This window comes from Phaseolus vulgaris, chromosome 1 (genome assembly GCF_051622355.1).
Source record: "Phaseolus vulgaris cultivar YP4 chromosome 1, ASM5162235v1, whole genome shotgun sequence".
NCBI lineage: Eukaryota > Viridiplantae > Streptophyta > Magnoliopsida > Fabales > Fabaceae > Phaseolus > Phaseolus vulgaris.
This window is the reverse complement of record NC_143498.1, coordinates 38,145,582-38,170,132: the sequence shown is the minus strand read 5'-3', so window position 1 is coordinate 38,170,132 and position 24,551 is coordinate 38,145,582. Positions and strand designations below refer to the sequence as shown.

The 24,551-nt window shown below is 35.3% G+C and overlaps 1 protein-coding gene across 1 annotated transcript; it reads right to left on the bottom strand.

Annotated features, from left to right (window-relative positions):
* Positions 1–2,067: 2,067 nt before the first annotated feature.
* Positions 2,068–5,649, bottom strand: LOC137813971 (BTB/POZ domain and ankyrin repeat-containing protein COCH). The gene is made up of 2 exons (XM_068616478.1): positions 4,588–5,649; positions 2,068–3,565 (listed from the first exon to the last, which is right to left on the bottom strand). The coding sequence occupies exons 1-2, from the start codon at positions 5,032–5,034 to the stop codon at positions 2,585–2,587; spliced, it is 1,428 nt and encodes a 475-aa protein (XP_068472579.1). The 5' UTR covers positions 5,035–5,649; the 3' UTR covers positions 2,068–2,584.
* Between the last annotated feature and the right edge of the window lie 18,902 nt (positions 5,650–24,551).

Genomic DNA, 24,551 nt, shown 5'->3' with positions numbered 1-24,551 from the left:
GAATAGAAACAAGGAGGACAAGCACCAACCAAATGATATTTCCTTAGAAGAACATAAGGATTCAGTGAGTTTTTTTTTTCTTTTAAATCAGAAAAAAAAAACAAAAAACATATCATTGAATGAATTTGAGAAGAACAAGAAGTCCAATTTGCGGCACAATTAATGAATTTCTTTATAGTTTCATATTCTTCCCAACACTTAGTTTATTAGATGTTGAATGTTGGAACATATTAGTCCTTAAACAGATTTTCATACTTTAATTTAATATATATGTTTGTATCTAGCTCTAGGCAGAAGATACATTGAATACCCAACAAACTGCATATTTTAAATTATTCCCACCATCCTAACTGCTAAGTTTTTTTTTTTATTTCTCATCTCACCTCTGTAAATATAACAATTTTGCACAAAAGAAAGGTTATTCATGCAATCCTTAAATAATATGACACACATACTATATTATTTACATTATTGTTTAGAAAATTTTGAGAACATAGGAGTTAGTTGGAACAGTTTTAGTGAGGCTTATATAATAAACTTGTTTTACTTTTTTCGTAAGTTTTTTTTTCGAAAGTAAGATTCTTGAAATCATTTTGAAATTTTTTTATGGAATTTATACGATAAACTTTAATGTGATAATCATATTATTATTTGACTAAGGGAGGGTTTGGAAGAACTCCTTTACAATTTATTTTGACATATTTTATCTAATAAATACATAAACACTTAGATGCGCTTATAGAAATAAGTTTATATTATATCTCACGAAATTGTTTAACATATTTCAATAATGCGTTCCTACTATAACTAATAAAATAATTTATAACCTATAAGCAAACAAATCAACCATGTTTCTTCTTTAATTGTTAAAACAACTTACAATAACACTTATATAATAATATTCATTCAATAAACTAAGATTTTTAACCAAACAATCTCTACATCTAAAATAAACCGAACATGTTTGGGTTCATTTTATTTGGAAAAAAAAAAAGTCACTTGTTTTCAACAACTTTCAATAGGAACTTGTAAGAAAATAAGCTAGCAATTTCTGAAATTTAATGACTTCAAAACCTGCATTCCGCTGTTTATCTAAATATACCCATTTAAAATAATATATAACAAATCATGACTAAGTAGTTTGACAAAATGTAGATACATTTTGAATTATATAAATTTGTTAAATCTAGCATTTAGAATCATAAAACTAATCGCTATTAAAAAAATATTTGTACACAGAAGAAGGCTTAGATCTGATGTGAATGCATCTTACATATACATACACAATATATACTCCGTTAGATCATTATATGTAGTCTTAAATAATATACTGATATTAGTGATGGTGGCCATTACTCTGTGAATATTAATAAGCTTGATTTGGGAGAATGCATGCAGTAAAGAGCCTGGATAAACAGCATACGTTGAAGCAGAAAATTATATATAGAGTACTCCTAATCTCCAAGAATCTTCCGAAACCAACATCCAATGAATTTAGACAGGATATATAGTAATAATTAAAGAAATGATTAGTAATATAATAGGGTTTTACCTGTAAGTTATATATTTTTGTTTTGTCTAAAGAGACCTAAAAAAGGTAAGGGGGGACAAGAAGAGGATTACATGGAAGGTGATAGTGCCAATTTTTTAACTTGACATGTGTGGTCACACTCATTGTTGCATTCATGCAAGACAACAAATCAATTTGTCCACAGCCACATGATTTTTATTAGAATAATTAACCCCAAAACACTAGCCAGTGGATCGTTCCAAAGGACTACAAAATGATAGAAGGAAAAGAACATAATATATTAGGTGGGGAGCAGAAGGGAAGGGACCGCCCTATATGATCTCTTAACTAACTAGAAAATATATATGTGTGTGTGTGTGAATGAGTGAAGGAAGAGAAATGAAAAAGCTTTGAGAAAAGAAAATATGATAAAGAAATAGAGAAACCCCCCACAGCACAGGAAAGGAAAGGAAAGGAAGAAGAAGCAAAAGATGATGTGAAGAAATAATTGAGGAGTGGAGTGGGTTATGAGAAAGTGCGGGTGGGACAAGATAATCTGAAATTGTAAAGCGATCACAATAAATAGGCCGTGATATTAGCTACGGATCAGTAAATACAAATTAAGGAGTTGACAGGTGAAGGAGGATTTGAAAAGATTGACCTGCGTCTCCTCCATGCACCCTTTCGTTTCACAGAAAAATAAAAACAAAAAATAAATTGAACCCATTAGATTCTCCCTGTCTCTTATCCCAATCTCCCATGAAACCGCACTTCAAATGGTGACCATTTCAACGGCTTCAACCCCAAAAGCTAAAAAGAAAAGAGGAAAAAAACCCAACAAAATAGCAGAGAGCCAAGACAGATAAATCAGAAGGGCAGTGAATACCAGTCTATTTCAACTCACAAAACAAGAACACTCCTTTCTGCCCCATCCCTTCTTCAATAGAGTCCCTCCATTTCATCAACAATTCTCCCCCCCTTCATCCTCTTTAAATTCTCCATTCTCCATCGTCCGTGTCAATTCAAAGAACTTCAAATCATCTATCAGTATGTGGAAATCTGAGGCAGAAGATACTAGAAGTCATGAGAGTGGTGGTGGTACATGGTTGTGTTCATGGCTTCTCTCTCGTCCTCACCACCGTCCAACCGGGAACTCATGGAAGCTGTCGCACCAAGATTCAGATACACCAACCTTGAATCCAAATTCAGATTTCCAATGTTGTTGTTGTTGTTGCCGCTGCTACTACTGCTGTTATGGTCCTCGTTCATGGGGGGAGGGTAAATGGGTGCTGCGGAGTTAGAAGGAGCGTTGTTGTTGTTGGCATTGCCTTCTTCTCGTGACATGACAAGAGCTGCGGATTGAACAAGCTCCAAACACAGCCTTAGTTTGTTGGGTTCGATGTGGGTCAATCCTGGGACAGCACCCTTAAAGAGGAAATCCGAGGTTAGGGTTCTGAGGATGTCCAAAGGCGTGACCCCATCAACGGTTCTCACATTCGGGTCCGCGTGGTGGTCCAGCAGCACCGCCACCATGTCCGGCGACACCATCTCCGCCGCAATGTGGAGCGGCGTCTTTCCGGCGGGGCCGGAGGGGTAGTTGACATCGGCTGCACCGAGTTCCAGCAATGCCTTCACCACCTCTCTGCTGCAGTTCTCCACCGCGTAGGGTAAGGCCAGCGCTTCGTCGAGGTTGAGACCCTCTCCCATTACCATGAGCTTTACGAGTTCGACATCGGAGGAGTCCAGGGCGCGCCTCATTCGCCGGATTTTCTGGTCCTCGAGATCGAGAGCGGCGTGGTGATGGTGGGGATGATGGTGGTGGTGGTGCGGCACCAAGGAGCGGCGCGCCATAGACGATTTGATACGTAGCTCTTCGATCTTAGCCACAATGTCTATAGGGAGGTGCTTGGCTAGAACCTCGGGAGGAAGACCTGATTTGGCTACTAAGTGAGAACAAGTGGCCCATAGTTGCTGCATGTCTTGCTTTCTGGAAGCCAACAGCACTTTCATTACATCCTCTATGGAAGCCTTCTCCACCATGCTCGCAAGTTGTTTCTGACAAGCAAAAAAGCAAAATGAGTGAGTGAGAGGAGGAAACAAGAAGCAAGAAATGGAAAAGGAAGAAGAGAGTTTACATTGGGAAAAAGAAACATGTTTGATATAGCAGGAGTTCCATGTAAGGCAATACAGTAATATAGTAGTGGTAGTGATTTGGTGGGAAGTGAATAAATGTAAAACGAAAGATAACAAATGAGATGGGATGGTTGGGAACTGGGAAGCGCAGGAGAATTTAAAGGACCCTTTTTTTTTCTTTTCCGGTGGTTTGTTCTCTTTTTCGAATCGAAACCCAAATGAGGAAAGTAGATGTTTGGGAAAAGTTTGGTGCGACTACTGTGTGCAAGACAAGACTGCATATCATCATCTAAATTTAGAAATTCCTGAGTATGGGTGAAAGAACGCCAATTCGAGAAACTCTATAATCTCCACTACATAAAATCAGCTACGTCCAACTCCAATACTAGCATCGTAAAGGCTTAAATGAATCGAAGTGAATTAAATTCAGAAATCAGTAATAAAAGCTGACGAGGTGGATATTTAAGTTAGTTGAGAGAGGAAGCTAAGGAAGGAGAAGGAGAAGGAATTTGTGAAGGGTGGAGTAAATGAGGGTGAGAAAGAGAGAGAAGAAAATAATCAGCTATTCAGTCGCTGACAAAGGAGAGGAAAGCAGTGTAGCGCGGTGACACGGGATCATAGAATAGAAGGAACTGGTGGTATAACTCCTGATGGGATAGATAGATTGAAGCACGAATTCAGAACCCGAAATTCTCATCCATATATCATATCATATCATCACAGACCCTGAAAAGAAAAATATAAAAAGAAGGAGAGAGACATGGAAACACCCGTTCCCACTTCCCAAAACGAGAGCAGACCCGCAGCAGTAACTGTCCTAATTCCCAAGACCCATGAAACATAAGACTGGGCACACAAAGGGTGAAAAGGAGAAAAAAAAACAGTGGAACTCAGGGGAAACGCTACCATACTCATATTAGTAACACCAAGGAAGAGGAGAAAACCTGGGTAAGCAATGCAAGCTGTTCCACGCCGAAGTATCTGGCGGCGGCGAGGGTGTCAAGGGCGAGATCGACGGCGGAGGTGCAATGCGTGTGCCAGCACCCTCGTTCGCCGCAATTGGGGCGGGCCTCGTGCTTCTGAGGGACGATGGAGACTTGCCCACTGTACAGGAACTGGAGCATCAGAAGGAAGACCTCGTAGCCGACGGAGTTGACTGGGATGACGCCGGAGCGCGAGTTCAGCCGCGGACCGGCGGGGTCGAGACCGGAGGGAGGGTCCGGGCCGCAGAAGAATTTTCGGAAGAAGAGGCTGCGGGCGGCGAGTATGCAGCGGTGCGCGTGGACTAGGCGACCCTCAACGCTGAAAGTGACGTCGCTGAAGGCCTGGCCGTTGATAAGGAGGTTGAGGTAATCGAGGGAGAGAGATCTTAGAGAGTCTTCAAGGGACATGGTGGTGAAGACTGTTACTGTTGTTGCTGAATAAAGTACTGTGTTGTCTCTTCAACTCTCTAGGGTTGGTGGCTGTAACTTATTGCAGGCAAAAGAGAGAGAGAGGGAAGAGAAGGAGGATTGTGGCTAAAGGGAAAAGTGAGAGAGATGGAATAGTGAGGGAAGGAAGAAAGGGGTTGAAGTTGGGTTCATCGGGTGGTTTTTGTTTGATGTTGCTGTTGATGATGATGATGACGATGGTACTGTGGTTGTGTTTTATGGGATTGGCTTGGTGAATGGGAGTGGAGGGGCATGGTGTATTTTTATGGATAGATATTTTCTCTAGATAGAGAGAGAGAGAAGAGAGAGATTGGAATTTGGGTGGCTATTCTGGGCGGCTGAGGGGTTAAAAAAGGCCTCAAATATTAATTAAAAATATGTGTTTTTGTTTCCTATTCATCCTTTTTGTGTACTGAGAGAGAGAGAGAGTAGTGTAGAGAGTAGAAGCATATAGTGTGGTAGTAGAAGCATTGAAAAGGATGTGTGGATATAATATTTGAGTTTAGACTTTGCTTATTAATTATATATAATCAACTCAACTCTCTTTAAATACACTTATTATACATACTATAATACAACTTCTTGGGGCCTCTTCTGTTCCACTTTTACGTGCTCTCCACATTTTTTAAATTCTCTTTCTCTTTCTATTTTTTATTTCTATCAGGATGAATGATACCATCAAGAACACAAACAAAACATGTAAGAATGAATAGTTCTTTCATTTTCTTAGTTACGTATTCCATAATTTAGATAAAGGAGTAGCTAGCAGCAATTGCTTTTACAATCACAAGATTTACAACTTCCATTGATATTTTATAGTATTCATCAAAGATTAAGGTATAATGAATACCGTAAGTGGCTCTCCTTTGACAATTTAGGTGGCAGTTTGAATCAGCGTAACTCAATTATTTCAATATAGGAAAAAAAAATCATAAATACCTTCCCAACATATGTTTTTCTTATCGGATAATGTTTCTGTCCACTGTGAACACTTTCATTACAATAGCGATGCGAAAATATATAACAGGTTTTATAATTTTAAATAAAAGACAATACTATTGTTGTTCTGTTTTATTCGCAGCTTGTGGTTCGTAATCATAAATATATTCTTCCCACATATCATTGTAAAGCGGTAGCAATATTTAAAAGAATTATATTAAAAAAGTTGTATAATTTTGATTTTGGACCTCGACCTAATTAAAATTTTATAATATCTAATAAAAAATTGTCATTCATGCTTAACTCTTTATTATTGACGGAAAAACTATAAATAAATATCAGTCTATTAAATAAAAGAAGAAAAAAAAATTGTCTTCCAGAATCACTTACGCACACAAACAGAAGAGTAAATCCAATGTTGTACTAGTAACAATTAAAGAAGCGTGGATTTGAAACTGACTTCATATATATCATATATAATTAATCAACCTTTTTCTATTTGAAGTCAACAGAAATTTTGATTTTGTTTTCCAATTTATCTTAGTTTTCTGTTCTCATTTAAAACTCTGCAGAGAATTTAGACTCAAAAGGGATGTTGGCATACGTGAGATTTTAATGTGTCTAAACATTGACGGATTCGTAATATTTAACCATTTGAAAGATTATTTTAGAAAAAATTTTACTACCTTATAATGTGACGGGTATATGAAATTTTTAAATATTTTTTTGAAAATTTATTCTAATATTTTAGTGCATAAACTTCTCTAGATAAATTATATCATACGTAAATAATTTGATTTGTCTAAGTTGTAGACAAAATATGATGTGTAGTGTGAATCTAAAAGTATTTGCACTGACATATAATAAAATTTATACATTTAATTGAATAAAATTAATTAATTTGTTAAAATATTTTTAATTTATAATATTAACCTTTCATTTTTATTTTTTCTATTCAAATATTTTCTACCAACATCTCCATTTTCCATTCTCACCGTCTCTTTCTTTCGTTTTCTTTTCTTTCCTAATTCAAAATATATATTCTTTTAGGTTATCTCTTCTATGTATTTTTGGAGTTGGAGAGGAAGAAAATAAGAGATCTAAATTATATAATTTCTTTAACATCTTGCTTCATAGTCGATTTGCATTCCTTCTCCTTTAATATATAAAAATATCTTTTAATAACAGACACTCAAGAAGTCACCATCACAAACATTTGTCATATCTCTTCTAGTGTTAGATTATTCTATCACTATTTTGTTGTTAAAAGATATTTAAGTAAATTTAAGAAAATATTAATATAAAGTATCTTTAAATTCAATTCCTACATAAAGTGTGATTTTAAACTATAATGACATAAAAAAATTTAATGACAATATATTATTAAAGGATATGCATACAAGGTTTCTCTTTTCTGATTTTAGTATTTATTGATTGACTCTTTGTTTTTCATTATCTTTTATTAGTTAGATCAAGAATGAGTGTACTGTCGGTATATATTCAAACCATTTGTTTTGATTTCAATAAAAACAAAATAGAGGAGATATTTCTTCTCATATATTTTACCTTTCTTTTTCTCTTTTGTTTATCTCTGTTCTTTTTTTATAGTATGGTATCAGAGCTCTACTTGCTACATGGGTGAAGTTGTTAATCCCTCACAAGATATTTGTTCACCTTTATATGTTAGTTCATCTGATAATCCTTGCATTCTCGTTATCTTTATTATTCTTGAGGGACTAAACTATCATTATTTGTCTCGTTTATTTCAAATGAGTCTCATTTCAAAGAACAAGATAGGTTTCATTGATGGAACCATAGAAGCTCTCACTCATACCAGCTTATTATTTCCAGCATGGGAGATGTCCAATATTGGTTGTTTCCTGGATGCTCAAGGTGGTTTCTCCATCCATCGTACACAACATTATCTGTATGGATAATGCGTTTGATATATGAATGATTTAAAGGATTTTAAAGGAAAGGTTCTCACAAAGAGACATGATTCATATTTCTGATTGTCAGGATATCATTTCTTCTTTCAAACAAGATTGCAACAATGATGAGCGAAATCATGAAGGTTCAAAGTCAAAAGTGTAGTCTCAACAAATTGGTTTTACTCTTGAGCAATATCAAGCATTGTTAGCTCTTTTACGACAGCTCAAATCCAATGACAATGTTTGTAATCAAGACTTTATTATTCCTTCCAACATAATAAAATTCTTTCCTCCTTCGATTCTTGGATTCTTGATAGTGGTGCTACTCACCACATTTCTCCATCCTTAACTCATTTCACTCATATCATCAAATTAATCCTATTTGTATCAAATTACCAAATGGAAATCAAGTCATTGCTAATTATTCTAGAAGTTTTTTTTCTCAGTCAAAATCATACCTTAGACAATGTTCTGTATATTCCTCGTTTAACTTTTAATCTTCTTTCAATAGCAAAATTAATTGATAATTTATCTTGTGTTCTTACCTTTGACTTTAATGGTTGTTACATTCAAGACAAAAACACCTTGAAAATAATTGGTTCAACTAATATGCAACATAGGCTTTATATACTCAGGATCTCATCCGGTGAGAAACTTCAAATCAAACCCACCAAATATGTACATACCATCAATATTGTTAATGTCAGTGCTAGTGATGTAGAAACTCTTTGGCATTTTTTATCAGGACATGTTTCAAACAAATGTATTGATGTTATCATGACTAAATTTCATTTTGTTAAATATAAAAAATCTTTTGTTTGTGATGTTTGTCATTTTGCAAAACAAAAAAAAAAATCATTTCCTATTACTACATCTAAATTTAAAAAATGTTTTAACTTGGTTCATGTAAATCTTTGGGGCCCATACTTAAACACTACGAGAAAATCATGAAATAGAAACCAATTTTTAGAGACTAAAATAATTAGTTGCAATAGTAACTAAATTAGAGACCATATTAGAAACTAAAAAAAAATTGGTTTCTAAATTAGTTTCTATTCTTGTTAAATAGTTTCTAAATTGGTATCTAATTAGCAACCAAGGTTTTAACTACCAATATTTAATTTCTAAATTTGGTCTCTAAAACCTTAGTTGCTAATTAGATACCAATTTAGAAACTATTTAACAATAATAGAAACTAATTTAGAAACCAATTTTTTTTTAGTTTCTAAAATGGTCTCTAATTTAGTTACTATTGCAACTAATTATTTTGGTCTCTAAAAATTAGTTTCTATTTCATGATTTTCTTGTAGTGATACCATCAATTCATGGTCATAAATATTTCTTGATCATAGTTGATAACTATTCAATGGTACATGTGAATTTTTCCTTTAAAACAAAAATCTAAAGTTATGAAGACTTTGAAAAATCTTGTTGTTTTTGTTCAAACATAATTTGAGACAACAATAGAGATAATAAGAAGTAATAATAAGATTAAAAAATTAATGATAATACATAACATTTATGTCATATACGCCATTTTAAAAAAAAAAATTGTCTTTTAGCTTCTTTTTATTCTAAAATAGTAGTTGTTATTTTATTTTATTTTTATGATTAAAAATCGTAAAACGAAAAAAACAATCACTAGCGCAGAAATACTAAACAAGGGCGACTATTTTATATTTACAATGGCGGATATAAAGTCGCATTTGATCAGCACGCATTCGTAAATCAAGGAGATACAAATGCGGCTATATAGCCGCATTTGTAAATAGTGTTTAGCCGCATTTGTAAATAGTGTTTATAAGGGCGACTATTTATGGTAGCCGCATTTATATATGCTTCTGAATTAGGTGACAGGGTTTAGAGGTATAGCATTTACAAATGCGGCTATTACCAAAGCCGCATTCGTAAATGTGATTTACAAATGCGGCTTTGGTAATAGCCACATTTGTAAATCATGGATTTACGAATGTGGCTTTGGTAAATAGCCGCACTTGTAAATAGTGGTTTTTTTTAGTGCAATCTGTTTAGTGCTAATCCCATATAAATTAACCTGTTCAATTATATATACCCAGCCAGACAAATACATAAATTCAGAGAATCAAATATATATTTATCAAAATGTACATTACAAACACTAATCAAATTACATATAATCCCTACACTATTGATCAACTATCCTAGAGTTATAAAAATTTATGAAATATGTGGACCAAGAATGTCTCACATATGATATGGCTTCTGAACTCATTGTCATTTCTTCCATGAATAACTGCATTTCAAAATATAGTTGACATAAATTAGTTTTAAGATACATAAATTAATCAATACTTTATTATTCCTTCCAACATAATAAAATTCTTTCCTCCTTCAATTCTTGGATTCTTGATAGTGGTGCTACTAACCACATTTCTCCATCCTTATCTCATTTCACTTCATATCATCAAATTAATCCTATTTGTGTCAAATTACCAAATGGAAATCAAGTCATTGTTAATTATTCTAAAAGTTTTTTTCTCAGTCAAAATCATATCTTAGACAATGTTCTGTATATTCCTTGTTTCACTTTTAATCTTCTTTCAGTAACAAAATTAATTAATAATTTATCTTGTATTCTTACCTTTGACTTTAATGGTTGTTACATTCAAGACAAAAACACCTTGAAAATAATTGGTTCAGCTAATATGTAACATAGGCTTTATATACTCAGGATCTCATCCTATTAGAAACTTCAAATCAAACCCACCAAATATGCACATACCATCAATATTGCTAATGTCAGTGCTAGTGATGTAAAAACTCTTTGACATTTTTTATCAGGGCATGTTTCAAACAAATATATTGATTTTATCATGACTAAATTACCTTTTGTTAAATATAAAAAATCATTTGTTTGTGATGTTTGTCATTTTGCAAAACAAACACACTTTCCTTTCCCTTTTTTTTATCAGCAAAGAATTAATAAATTTAAAAAGAGGCACTTCAGGGGTGCCCCAACCCGTATACATGACACCTTAATGTTTAGACCGTCAAAGAGCACACACGGGCTCACAAGGACCTAGTGGACATGAAAGAGCCACCCTATATAACTTCTAAGATTTAACCATATTCCCCACCAGATAGATATACATGAAAATAAAACCTTTACCAACCAACTAGGACAAAATATGGCTTTACACCTAACATAGTCCACAAAAATCCATCACAGCAACTCCAAAACAACACTCATCAAAGCTTATTGGCAATGTAACCATCAGCAACCCTCCAAACCAGACATTGAGACGATGGATTCAAGATGTTGAATAGCAACCATTCTCCACAACATACTCGGCACGCAAACAGGCCCCTGCAACTACAACACAACAGACCACAAAGTTGCTCTTCCAAAACAAACCATAGAGAGTACGACTAGGAGTTATATTATGCTTGACTTCTCATGCTTGGTAGTTAGAAGGTGACAACCACAACTCCAAACTGACTAATTTTATGATACCAGATCTCCAGTCCAACAACCTTTACTTATGTGCCTTACCATATGCAATGACAAACCAAGAGACAAAAAATAGCAAAAAAAGTGACATCTCCACAACAATTATAACACTACTAGTATATCCCATTTTCGTGACTAGAAGGAGTCAACCAGAAAAATATAGCACCAGTTCTAGTCATCTCACGTCTACCTCCATTTACAAACGTATCCCAAACAGTTGTTAAACCACTCCTTTCAACTAGTTGGACCAACCCTCACATGTGCTCCTACACAACAAAGATTGCTCCCTGAGCTTCTTCTAAAGCCCCTCAATTTCAGAATACTTCCTTTATAGATACTCAAAGCTAGAAATAGTAGCTGGAGAAGGTTTCAATGCTATATGAAAACCACAGAGATTCTGCATGACTCAGCTCTACTATTGTCGTGTACACTAGTTGCATAGTGTTGCCTCTTTCACTAGCTTCTCCACTGACGCTGGATTGGCATGGCATAGCTATACAACATAAAACCCCATCTTGTATGTGCCTACCTCAAACAACACTGTGTATTTTGAGACTCTCAGCAATAGCATCTTTGCAGGCACTCACTGGGATTGAGAATCCAATCCGAGAAGGCATAACTAAAGAAAGTTGTCCCAAACTTCAACTTAAGCCACACTGAGAGTTGGGCTAGGTGGAAGATCTCTTCTGCATCGGCTGCCCCTTGCTTGAAAACAACCAGATTTCTTTGATCCCAAATACTTCGAACTATAGTAACCCATACTCCCTTCCAAACCTGATTCTATTTAACATTAAGATGAGACAAATGAAAACTCTCAAAGTGAATTAGAATGTCCTTATGCTGCACATACGAGATGCCTAACCATCTGAAGCAAAGGGACCATACACGTTGTGCATAAGCACACTCTAGAAAGAGGTGTTGTGTTGTTTCTTGAGTTTCCTTGCAAAACACGCACAGGGGAGAGTTAACAACCATACCTCTCCGAATTAAATTGTCAAAGGTTGGGAGTCTACCAAGCAAAATTCTCCAAGCTGTAAATAATGCTTTGGGTACTGTTGTAGCTAGCCAAAGGGATGAGAATATGTCCTGCGGGCCATTATTTTCTTGACTACACAAGGTCGAATAAGCAGATTTCACAGAGAACACACCATCGTGTTCCCCGTTCCATATTAAAGTATCCTTGCTTTCCTTGCATAGACTCTTTCCTGTAAGAAGATTTATCATATCTTCCTCCATAACATTTTCCCAGTTAAACCTAGGCCTTCTCCAACTTAACCTCCAGTTCCATCCTGCATCCTCCCAAGTACCCACTTCATCCACCGTTTTTCCTTGGTCCAACGAAACAAAAAACAGCCTAGGAAACAGAGTTTTAAGCTTATTATTCTCCACCCAGACATCTTCCCAAAATCTGACTTTGTCACCAGCTCCGACATTCCATACAACCGATTTCTAAAACCATCCATCGCCTTCTCCCTCACAACACTTTCCTTTCTTATTAGTACATCTAAATTTAAAAAAATGTTTTGACTTGATTCATGTAAATCTGTGGAGACCATACTTAATACCATCAATTCATGCTGATAAATATTTCTTGATCATAATTGATATCTATTCAAGGGTACATGTGAATTTTTCCTTTAAAACAAAAATCTAAAGTTGTGAAGACTTTGAAAAATCTTGTTGTTTTTTTCAAACATAATTTGAAACAACATAATAAGAAGTGATAATGAGATTAAAAAATTAATGATAATACATAACAATTATGTATATACACCATTTTTTTTAAATGTCTTTTAGCTTCTTTTTATTCTAAAATAGTAGTTATTTATTTATGATTAAAAATCGTAAAACGACAAAAACACAATCAAAACTAATTTAAGCCCTTTCCAATTTTCTTAACTCTTTAGGTCAAGCTCTTTTAAGTTTATGTGATTGGCCCTACCTATCATAAACACATGAATCTTAAAAATGGACGTGGCCTGTAAAAATCCCTTAATCCTTGTTTTTGTACAGAGGAAAACTTATTATTAATAGTAAAATAGTTAACTAAACTATATTTGTATTCATGTAATTTAAAATATAAATCTAAAAGTTCAATAAAAAAATTTAAATAAGTTTCAAAACATAATTTTTAATGATTAAAATTTATAAAAAAATCGTAAGTCTCTTGTTTTATTTCATGAATTTCTCTTTTAAATTTTAGTTTTTAAATCGATTTTAAACAATTGAATGTTCTATTATATTTTGTATTCGTGACACTTCTCACATTTTAAATAAGCAATCACCTCAGTTACTATACGAATATTTTATGTACTTTTTTATCGATCGAAAAAAAATATTGTATAATCATACGTAACACTACAAATATTTTATTGATAGCATTGTTATAAAAAATTGAACACTAAGGTGACTTCTTATTGAAAATTTTAAATTTTAAAAGTAAATTTATATTGTCTACTGTACGATTAATTAATTAAAAATTATTTTAAATACTAGAATTTGATTATTTACAATAATTATCATAAAGCTATTCAATTTATTACTGTTCTAAGCTGAAAGTTCATTAAGTTACGTTAAAGATAATTATAAAATATAAAATATTGTTAATTTTAAAGTTTGATAATTCTATTATAGTTTTATTATTCATTAAAAGCATTCCAGGGAGTTAAAAACAATAGAGTATATCTAAACCCTAACTCCCAAACAATATAAAATTTATGAATGTATAAAAAAAAAATTAATATCAAATTATAATTGTCCCACAAGCTAAAATATTTATATTATTAGCACATTCTAATCAAAGTATAAATAAATTTCTTGTAGTTGTAAAATTTGTTAAATGTTAATTTATACTTTAAAAATGGTTTTAAACGGCACAACTTAAAAATGATTAATAGTGAACTTTAGTTTTAAAATAAAATTCATATTTTACGTTGATTATTTCTACGTTAGTTTTACTACAATGACAAAGTAAAGAGATTCTAATAATAGATATTTACAGCCAAATACAGTCCTAAATTTTACTTATTGCTAAGTATAAATTAATTAGAAACTAAATTTGAAAAAGTATATAAATAAAGTTGAAGGTAAATTAGAAATATATGATGTATTAATAGATATAAATTTTATGCTAAGTATTATATTAATATTTGATGTATTAATATATATTAATTTCTTATATTTGCTATTAATTTGCAATACACAGTAGTAGTTTGATGTATGTTTTTTATGATGTCTATATTACATATATGTCTTACACTCTTCTCTTCATTGATTTTAAAGTAATAGATATAATTACCTTATCCGTCCTCATATTTAGAGTCATTATTCAACTTAGTACGGTACTTTTTAAGAAAATCAATTTGGTCCCTATATTTTTTAATATGTATCCAAATTGATCATTTTTGTTAAGTCTTATTTTATGACGTCAAATGTCGCTTATGTGATAGAGAGAAGTGTTCATGTAAACTGTCAATTTAAAGACACATAAGATTTGGTGTTGTGGGAAGTGGCATGAAATTGAGTTTGGTATAAATTAATAGAGTGTGGAGGTTAGAGTTTCTTCTTTGTGGGTATGTGATTTTAGGAGTCATAATTGTTTTAAGTGTAGAAGAAAGCAATGGTATTTGTTGGTAGTATATGATAAGACCGTCCAAATAACAAATAATCTCCACTTATAAGCAAATTTGATTTCAGCAATGATGGAAAAAAGTTGATTTTAGATATTTGAGAATAGATTATTGTTGAGAAAGTTATGATTTGGAAGGGCAAGAACAATATAACTGTGATAGAATATTGGAATGGCGCTAGGGTTATTAACTCTTGAGATTTATAAATTCATTAAGTATCCGATTCAAATGAAAAAGGAAAGGTGTATTTTAGATTTTTTTTATGAAAAAGAATGTTGTTTGGAAGAGTTGTTTGGTGTTATGATGGTGAACTTTCGGTGCCAATAATGATCTAAAACACAAAGAGAAAAAGAAGACAGAGAGAGGGATGAGTGGCGGAGGAGAAGAGGGAGATAGTCTGGATTTCACTCCCACCTGGGTAGTGGTCGTTGTTTGCAAAGTCAACGTCGCCATATCCCTCGCTGCAGAGCGCGTTCTTCATTCCACGGACCACCCATACGTCTTCTTGCTGCCACTACGGAGGAACACGCTTTGCCCCACTCCAATGTTGAGACTGAGATTGGTTTCTGCACTCGCAAGGTCGCACCTCACACAATCGCTGCCTCACACAATCTCACCTCACAGGATTGAACTATAACCCCAATCGCACCTCACTGGATCGCACTTCACAAACTCCCTGCTTGACACACTGATTACAACTAAAAACTCCTAAGCCCAATTGCAATTCAATAGACCTAAACCCCCAATTGATTTTTCCCTAATTTGTCAATCCATGCCACTTGACACCTCATATCTCACACAACACCCAATCCCAACTCTCTCTACCACCTAAAAAACACTTGATGTCGTAAGGTGGGACTTAACAGTAAGGACCAATTTGGATACATTTTAAAAAACATAGGGACGAAATTGATTTTTTTTAAAACCACCCTATTAAATTTAATATTGACATTAAATTTAGGGACGAATAGATAATTATACCAAAGTAATATGATAAATTTGTAAAGTATGTTATGATTTTATGATATTCTTTAGCATAAACCTGTTTGAAAATCAATTAGAATAAATGTATAATTGATAATAGGTAGATAAATCAAAGTTATTTTTGTATCGGTTGGAATCGAACAAGGCATTGGTGACCGATCAAACGGATGAATTGGCTATATCAAATAGCAAATAAAGAGATATATAACAAATTAGGCAATATCCTATAAATTCGGATAAATCTTATAAATCTGGTAACCATGTGATAAACCAGCTAATACTATTTTATTAAATATATGCATCAGAGACAACCCAAAAGAAAGAGAACTCACTATTAACACTATAAATAAGCATTGTTATACAAGCGTAAGGTACGGTTTTATCAATATATCACTCACTCTTATACAAAGGACTTACTTGATCGTCATAGAACCTTTTGTAGGTTAACTCTCGACCGAGTATTAAAGAGCGAGTACGAGAAGGAGAAGAAGGAGCAACTGAGCACCAAAGAGTGAGTACGAGAAGGAAGGAGAAGGAAGAGCGATCAAAGGATCAAAGAAAATTGTCCAAGCCAGTAGCAAGTACTAACTAGGTCCTATATGTCTATACAAGTACAATTGGTGCCCACCGTGGGGTTGAGGTAGATTCAAAAGAGCAACAAATGGTTTTGACAAGACAAATGGCTAACAAGAGAATGACAGAGTCCGAGCAAGTAGCTATGCTCCAAATCTTACAAAGAGAGATGACATAAATGCGCCAGAAGAACAGAAAGAAGATACAAGCACTTCGCTAGAAGAACGAGGAGGAAATACGAGTCCTCTGAGAACATAATGAATAGATGAAACGGTAACTAGACGAGGTCATACCCAGAATCGAGCGAGGGCCTCGAAGGCCAAATCCTAAAGTGAGAAGACCACCACCCGGACTAGGGTTGGATCTGGAAGCTGAAAGATAACCCTCCGTGTAAAATATGCGGATATACAAAATCAGAATAATACCCTCATCCAAACTCAGACTCATCAATCCTCCAAGCACTATATTTCAAAACACAATCTCATTTTGGAGGACGAATCAAACGAACATCCCTACACTAATGAAATCATGGAAGCGCAACTCCCTCCTTATTGGAAGGGCTGAACATATATTAGTATGATGACACTACAGGTCGGGATGAGCATATGGACGTAAGCAAAACACAAATGAGACTCTATACATCAGATAACTCAGTTTTGTGCCGAGTATTCTCCACCTCACTAAAGGGAGGGGCACTCAAGTTGTTCACAAGGCTTCCTCCCGACTTGGTGGATTGCCTCATAATAATTTTTTCCAATCTTGGTACTCAGTTTGCAAGTAGCTAACCATACCATCTTACATCTATTGCACTAGTCAACATACAACAAGAAAAAGGTGAGTGACTCTGAGCCTCGTGAAGAGATTCAATAAATTATCTTTAAATATCTGGAATCTTAGTCCGAAATATGCCATGCATCACTTGGTGAGAGCACTACGGCCAGGGTTGTTTGCTGACATACCCCTGGTAGAGGTGACAAATACAGGGACAACCAATGACCTCGTTTCCACAGTTATACCCCTTTGAATGCTAATAGGGGGAAAATTATGGATGAGGCATTGAATACTAACCTCATCCTGACACTCCGAAAGCTACATAGCCCAAAGGATGCCAATAAATCCTGACAATGTCAACATCACCGCATCTTCGGTAATACCACCGAGGAATGCAAGCATTGAAAGATAAGATGGAAGAGGTCATTCAGGTCGGACATTTACGTAATTTTGTCGAAACTGCTAACAAAAGTTCCAAAGGATCTCCTTAGAGAGAAAAATAACCCATAAGAGATTAACAGAGAAAATATTATTCTCGATATCATCATGACGACGACTGACGACCAGAAAAGCAACAGCGAATGAGTGAGACTCCAAGAGGTGTCGAGCCTTCACATAGAAGTGGAAGAGAAGTGAGCAATACAATTGTTGGTGGATTTGCATTTGCAGGATGTTCAAGCTTCGCCTAGAAAAAACACCTTGCGCTAGCCCGACCGATGATACCTCCAATACTCTTCACAAATGATGATTTTAAAGCAATTGACCAAGCACAAGATGAGCCTGTGGTCATCACCGTATAGGGTTTAGGGAGATTTTGGTAAATCAAGGGAGTTCATTGTACATACTCTATTGGAAAACTTTCAAGAAGATGAGGATCGTGGAAACCAAAATCCAACTATATGACGATAAGAGATTCACTTTTCTAAAGAATGGGTAGACACTCGGGGGTATATTTATTTGTATACCAGGTTCGGTGAAGACAAACATCTTCGCCGAACTATCAAAATAAGGTATCTGATAGTTGATGCCAATAGTTCATACAATACCAGGAGTCACCTAGGGAACGTTCCCGACACCATAGAAGGTAACACTCCCAATGTTCATGCAGACCGAGCTGAGAACGATCCCGAGAGTCCAAGGGCCTCAAGAAAGACCACATGGTCGCCCTAGTGGACCTATATCTTAGGATGAACGACGCCTGATACCCCTACAAGATGACAAGCACTTCAATAATAAGGGAACATTTTTAGCAACTGCCGTTAGCGTCATGGTAATTCAAATACTTATTGAAAATCTTGATTTGTTTGCTTGAACCACATCCAAAATGTCGGGGGTAAGTCCTGATATCATAACACATCGGCTATCGGTGTATAAAGAAGAATGACCAGTCGCCAAAAAGAAAAGAAAATCGGGTGAAGAAAAATGCAACACTGCTAAGAATGAAACAGAGAAATTGATCAAGCCCAGATTCATCAAAGAGGCGCAATACACCTTGTGGTTAGCTAATGTTGGCATGGTGAAAAATCCAATGGAAAATGGAGAATGTGCACGAATTATACAGATTTGAATAAAGTCTATCCGAAGGACACTTATCTATTACCAAGCATAGATTGCTTGGTTGATGACGCGGTCGATCATTATATCCTATATTTCTTACATGCATATTCCGGCTACAAGCAAATTCGAATGACTCTTAGAGACACGAAAAAAATTGCATTCATGATCGACTGCGATAATTTCTATTATGAGGTAACATAATTCGGCTTGATAAATGTCGAAGCCACTTACCAACGACTAATACATCAGATATTCAAACGAATGCTCAACCGGAATGTTGAGTTATATGTTGATGACATTGTAGTTAAGTTTGATTCGTGCATAGAACATATAAAAGATCTTAAAGAAGTCTTCAAGGCGTTACCGGAGCACGGCATGCGAATAAACACCTATAAGTCTGCGTTCGGGGTAGAGGGAGGCAAATTCTTGGTATTCATACTCACTTATCGTTGCATCGAAGCTAACCCAGGGAAGTTTAGGGCAATCACTAAAATGCGAAACCTTGAAAATACAAAGAAATTTAGAAGTTGATCGGACGGTTGACGACCCTATATTGGCAGAAAAAACCAAGCGATTGTCTAGTTACTGAGGAAAGCAGCAAAATTCAAATGGAATCTTGAATGCGAAGAAATTTTCCTTCACCTAAAAGCTTTCCTAGCAGCACCATCGGTTATACAAAAATCGGATACTCAGCGACCGATAATAGTCTACCTATCGGTCTCCGAAGAAGTCATTAGTCTAGCATTATTACAAGAAATAGAAAGGAAAAACAACTGGTTTTCTTCATTAGTCGGATACTACAACGTGTCGATGTCCAATATATTTGCTAAAGCAGATTTAGCTAGACAAATGATAGGATGGGCGGTTGAACTATCGGAATTTAAGATCCAATACCAATCAAGAGAGGGCAATGAAGTCCCAAAGTTTGGCTAATTTTACAACAGATTAGAGACTCAAGCCTACAGAGAATGAAGACCTATAGTGGATACTATACATGGATGGATCCTCAAATGACAAATCTTTTGGAGCAGAGCGATTTGGAGGGCCTCAGCGGGATTCATCAGGGGTAAGTGCAACTTGCAAACCCTGAGCAATCTGAAATCACTCTTCTAGGAGGGATGACAATCTTGAACATATTCACAGACAAGACTCGAGTAGATCGGTGAGACCACTACTCTGGTCTCCCTTTATTCTCTTGTTTTTTTGGTCGCTCGTCGCTGATTGATGGTGGAATCAAATCTATAATGGGAGTGGAAATACGATTTACTGTCCAGCTCCGTAAAAATTTTAAAATATCTATCCTTGAAATATTTATACGAAGAGGCATAGGGAGAAAAAAAATGCTACCTAAAACGGCTTGACAATGAAAGCAAACTTACATGATGGAAATGAGCTTCTTTATAGATTTTCAGAGACGAGAAGACGAAACATTGTCTCGTTTTCAATCGTTACATTTGTTTCAAGACAACGAGTTCAAACAATTGCATACGAAGCGACATGGTCAATTGGGCCGTTAGATCTCATAGATAAAAATTTAGGTCAAGATCGAACAATGTGTTAAATGACATATGTCCAATCATCCTTAACATTATGTACCTTTAATGATTAACATTATCACTTCGAACCTCAAAGCACCCAACGGTCAAATTTAGGTTCTTCTGAATGACTCTCCCTCGAACTTGGAGCTAAACGAGCGACGTCCCTTGACATCGGTGACTAACCGACCAGATAAATTGGTTATATCAAATAGAAAATAAAGAGATATGCGAAAAAGTATGCAATATCCTATAAATTCGATAATTACGCGATAAATAAGCTAATACTATTTTATCAAAAATACGCATTAGATACGACCCATAAGCGAGATATCCCACTATTAATAATATAAATAAGCATTGCTATACGAGAGTAAGATACACTTTTAACAATATATCATTCACTCTTTTAAAGAGCTCTTACTTGTAGTAAAAGCAAATTTTAACCGGTAGTTTCGACAAAACAACAGGTTGTTTTTCAAATAAACTTGAGAAAGGTTTTGAGAAAAGGTTTGTTCTTGTTGTTTGGATTAAATCCCAGTCCAGCCTTGTCAAAAACACAATTTTGAGAAGTAAGAACAGTTTCAAGATTTGATTAGCCTTTAGAAAACTTGTCCACAATTTTTAAACGATAGTGAACCTTGTTTTGAAGAGATTTACAATTTTCACAAAAGCTTGAATCAACATAGTTACAAGAAAATTTTTGGTAAATCATTTTCAGGTTTTCTAAATCAGTTTTTGAATTTCTTAACTATTCATCTAAGATCTTGACTCTATTTTCCAACCAATTGTTTAACCCTTTCAACCGGTTATTCAGTAGGGTCAACTTGTTAGCTTCCTCATGAGTTTCTTTGAAGGCATTAAGAAGTTGACTATAGTTTTCAAAATTCACAGAAGTGTTAGAATTTACACTACTGCTTCCTAAATCTTCTTTTGCCATCAAACACAGATTGACTTCTTCATCTTCCTTTGATGATGAACTTGAGGATGAGTCATCATTATCTTGCCAAGCGATGTAGGCTTTTCTTGGTTTGCCTCTCTTTGCAAACTTCTTGTTAGCCCCTTCTCTTTGCTCTCATTTTTTGGACAATCAGCCTTGATGTCACCCTGTTTTCCACATCCAAACCAAGTATAGTTTGTAAAATTAAATTCATTGACTTTCTTACTATTATACCTGTTTGATGGCTGGTTTTTTTCCCTGCTTTTCTTCTTCAAGAACTTGCCAAATTTCTTTGTGAGCAAGTTGAGAGTTTCACTATCACTGTAGTCACTTGAGTCTTGATTAACCTTTTGTGCAACATATTTTAAAGCAATGCTTTTCACATGCTTTTCTTTCTTTTCTTGGTCATGTAGACAGTTCATCTCAAGTTCATGCTCTCTTAACTCTTCAAAGAAAGATGTAGTGGTCAATGTAGTGAAATCCTTTGATTTTGAAATGGTAGTGACCTTTGGCTGCCAAGACCTATCCAAGCATTTAAGGATCTTGATGTTCAACCTCTCTCTTTCAAAGATTTTGCAAAGACCAATGAGACGATTTACAATGTAAGTAAATATCTTCTGCACATCAGAGATGGTTTCCCCTTTCAGCATCCTAAACATTTTATACTCTTGAATCAAGGCATGCTTCCTTGCTCTCTTCACATTTGTTGTGCCTTCATGGATTACTTCAAGGATGTCATACATCTCCTTTGCTGATACACATTGAGAGACCCTGAAAAATTCATCTAAATTCAAAGCAGAAGTTATAATGTTCTTGGCAATGCAATCATATTGAGTTTTTTTACTTTCATTCTCAGTCCATTGGGACCAAGGTTTTCCAATAAAAACATCATTTTTTTCAAGCTTATGTATAAAAGGACCATTTGTGATAGCATCCCAAATTCCTCTATCAATTGATTCAACAAAAAAATTCATTCTTACCTTCCAAAATCGATAGTTCATTCCACAAAACAAAGGTGGCATGGTTATAGAAGCACCTCCCCAAAGGATAGTTTTTTAGCCATTTTCAAAAAGATTTAGGATCGAAACTTGAGTAACTTTCAAGAACTCAACTCCCCATGCCAATTGTTAGAATTAGTGGCCTAAACAAGAGGGGGTGAATTGTTTTCACAAGATTTCGCAAAGATTAGAAGTAGAGTGAAAAGTTCTGAAAAATCAACGAATTGATTTTCTATTCTACTGAATAAAATTTATGTTTTAAGGTTCTTTATAGAAAATCAACCAGTTTTTTTCTCGAAACAACAAGTTGTTTATACCAACATAATATAAAACAATGTTAAAAAATGTATGAGTGAAGGGATAAAGAGAATCACACAAAGAGTTTTATACTGATTCATGATCCTGCTGGTTGACCTAAGTGCAAGAGTCTTGCCACGTCAAAGGTCTCTCCTCTTGATCAGCTTCGCACCACGTTAGCCTTTGCTCCTCACGCCCTAATTCCTCGCAAGAACCTGAAGAAAACAAAGTGGCGCCGCTGCGGCCGATCGCGCTCCGACGCTCAAGTCAGTGACGGAATCACCAAAAAACTCAGAGAGAATGTCTCAACTCAAGGAACCGTGCGCAGTGAATCTCAGTGTACTAGAAAGTATTCTGAAAGCGTACCTCAAAAGTCTGTTAAGAGTTCCTTATATACCTGAGCACTTTCTCTCTCCTGACGGTTACACCTCTGGACACGTGGCTCGTATCCAGCTGTACACGTGTCGCCATCTGGAGCCCCCTCCACTTGAGCGTCACCTCTACTCTTCAAGCCATTCGACTAAGTTACCCATACAAGGAGTAACTTGGTGCACAACTTACCTTGGAGCGCGACCCCTTAAGTGGCGAGTACGGGGTGTCACCCTGCACACCTTCTCTGTGGTCTCGCCTGCCGTTATCACGATCTGCTTCACTTGTATACCATGCACGTTCTGGGAAACTGTTCCCTTGCCCCGACCTCTGGTTAGGGAATGATCATCTGATAACCTCATCCTCCACTGCTGCGTGATAAGCATATCATTGGCGCCTTCTTCGTACTTGTACCCCTTGAAAGCCTTAGGCAAGCTTTCCTGATCTTTCGGCGATGTGCCCCTTTCGGCGGTCTCTAACCACCTGATCTCCTAGTACTCATATATGGCGACTATGGCGCAACTCTGGCGACCGCCAATTACACACACTAGAGATCGAAGAGCACCAAATCAACGATTGGCGACTACACAGACTTCCCGATGTACTTCCCTTCTGTCAGCCATGTGTCCCGTTCAACACGCCTATATTATCGCTTGCTACCACGTCATCACTTCCGATTACCTGATCGGTACACAAGCCCCCCAAACCAAAAGCTACATCCAACCCTCGGTTAACAGCTGAGAATTCACTATGTAATCAAACCTAGATTACAAAATACACACCAAGAGTGATGATCATGAACCCTTCAAAAACACACACCATTCATTGGCAACACCACATTTTGCAGAAACACTTTTCTGAAACTGCCTTACACCAAATACACAGAATTACAGTGTTCAAAGTGAAGAAAAAGAATACACCTAGTCTTAACAAAGTAGAAAAACAGAAATATATATACCCCCAATCCTATTCCACATACAAGTGATGATCCAAAGCTCTTGATTTCTTGAAAAATGTTTTTAATAATATCTCTTTTTTAGTGTCTTGAAAATAATATCAAATATTCTTTATATAAACTCAATCAAGTGGTCAAAGTTGTTAGCTAAAAAACCAAAAGCAGTTGGAAGCATTTAAAACAGTTTAAAACACATAACAAAATTCTTTTATAAAAACAAGTTGTTTTCCAAAATAACAAATTGAAATAAATTTTCTATTAATGTTTTCATAAAAACAACCAGTTGTTTTATCGAAATAACTTATTGTTTCAGTTAGACTGCAAAGACAAAATTAAGCATTCAAAATCATTTTGAAAATCACTAAGTGTCAAACAATAGGTTGAAAAACTTGCCTTACCCTCAATCCCTTGAATAACAACTTTTTCAACTAATTGATTTGGAAAACAACTAAATAAAATTTTGTCAACTTTTAAGAAAACATTTCTTTCAAAAGAGATAAAAATTCAAAT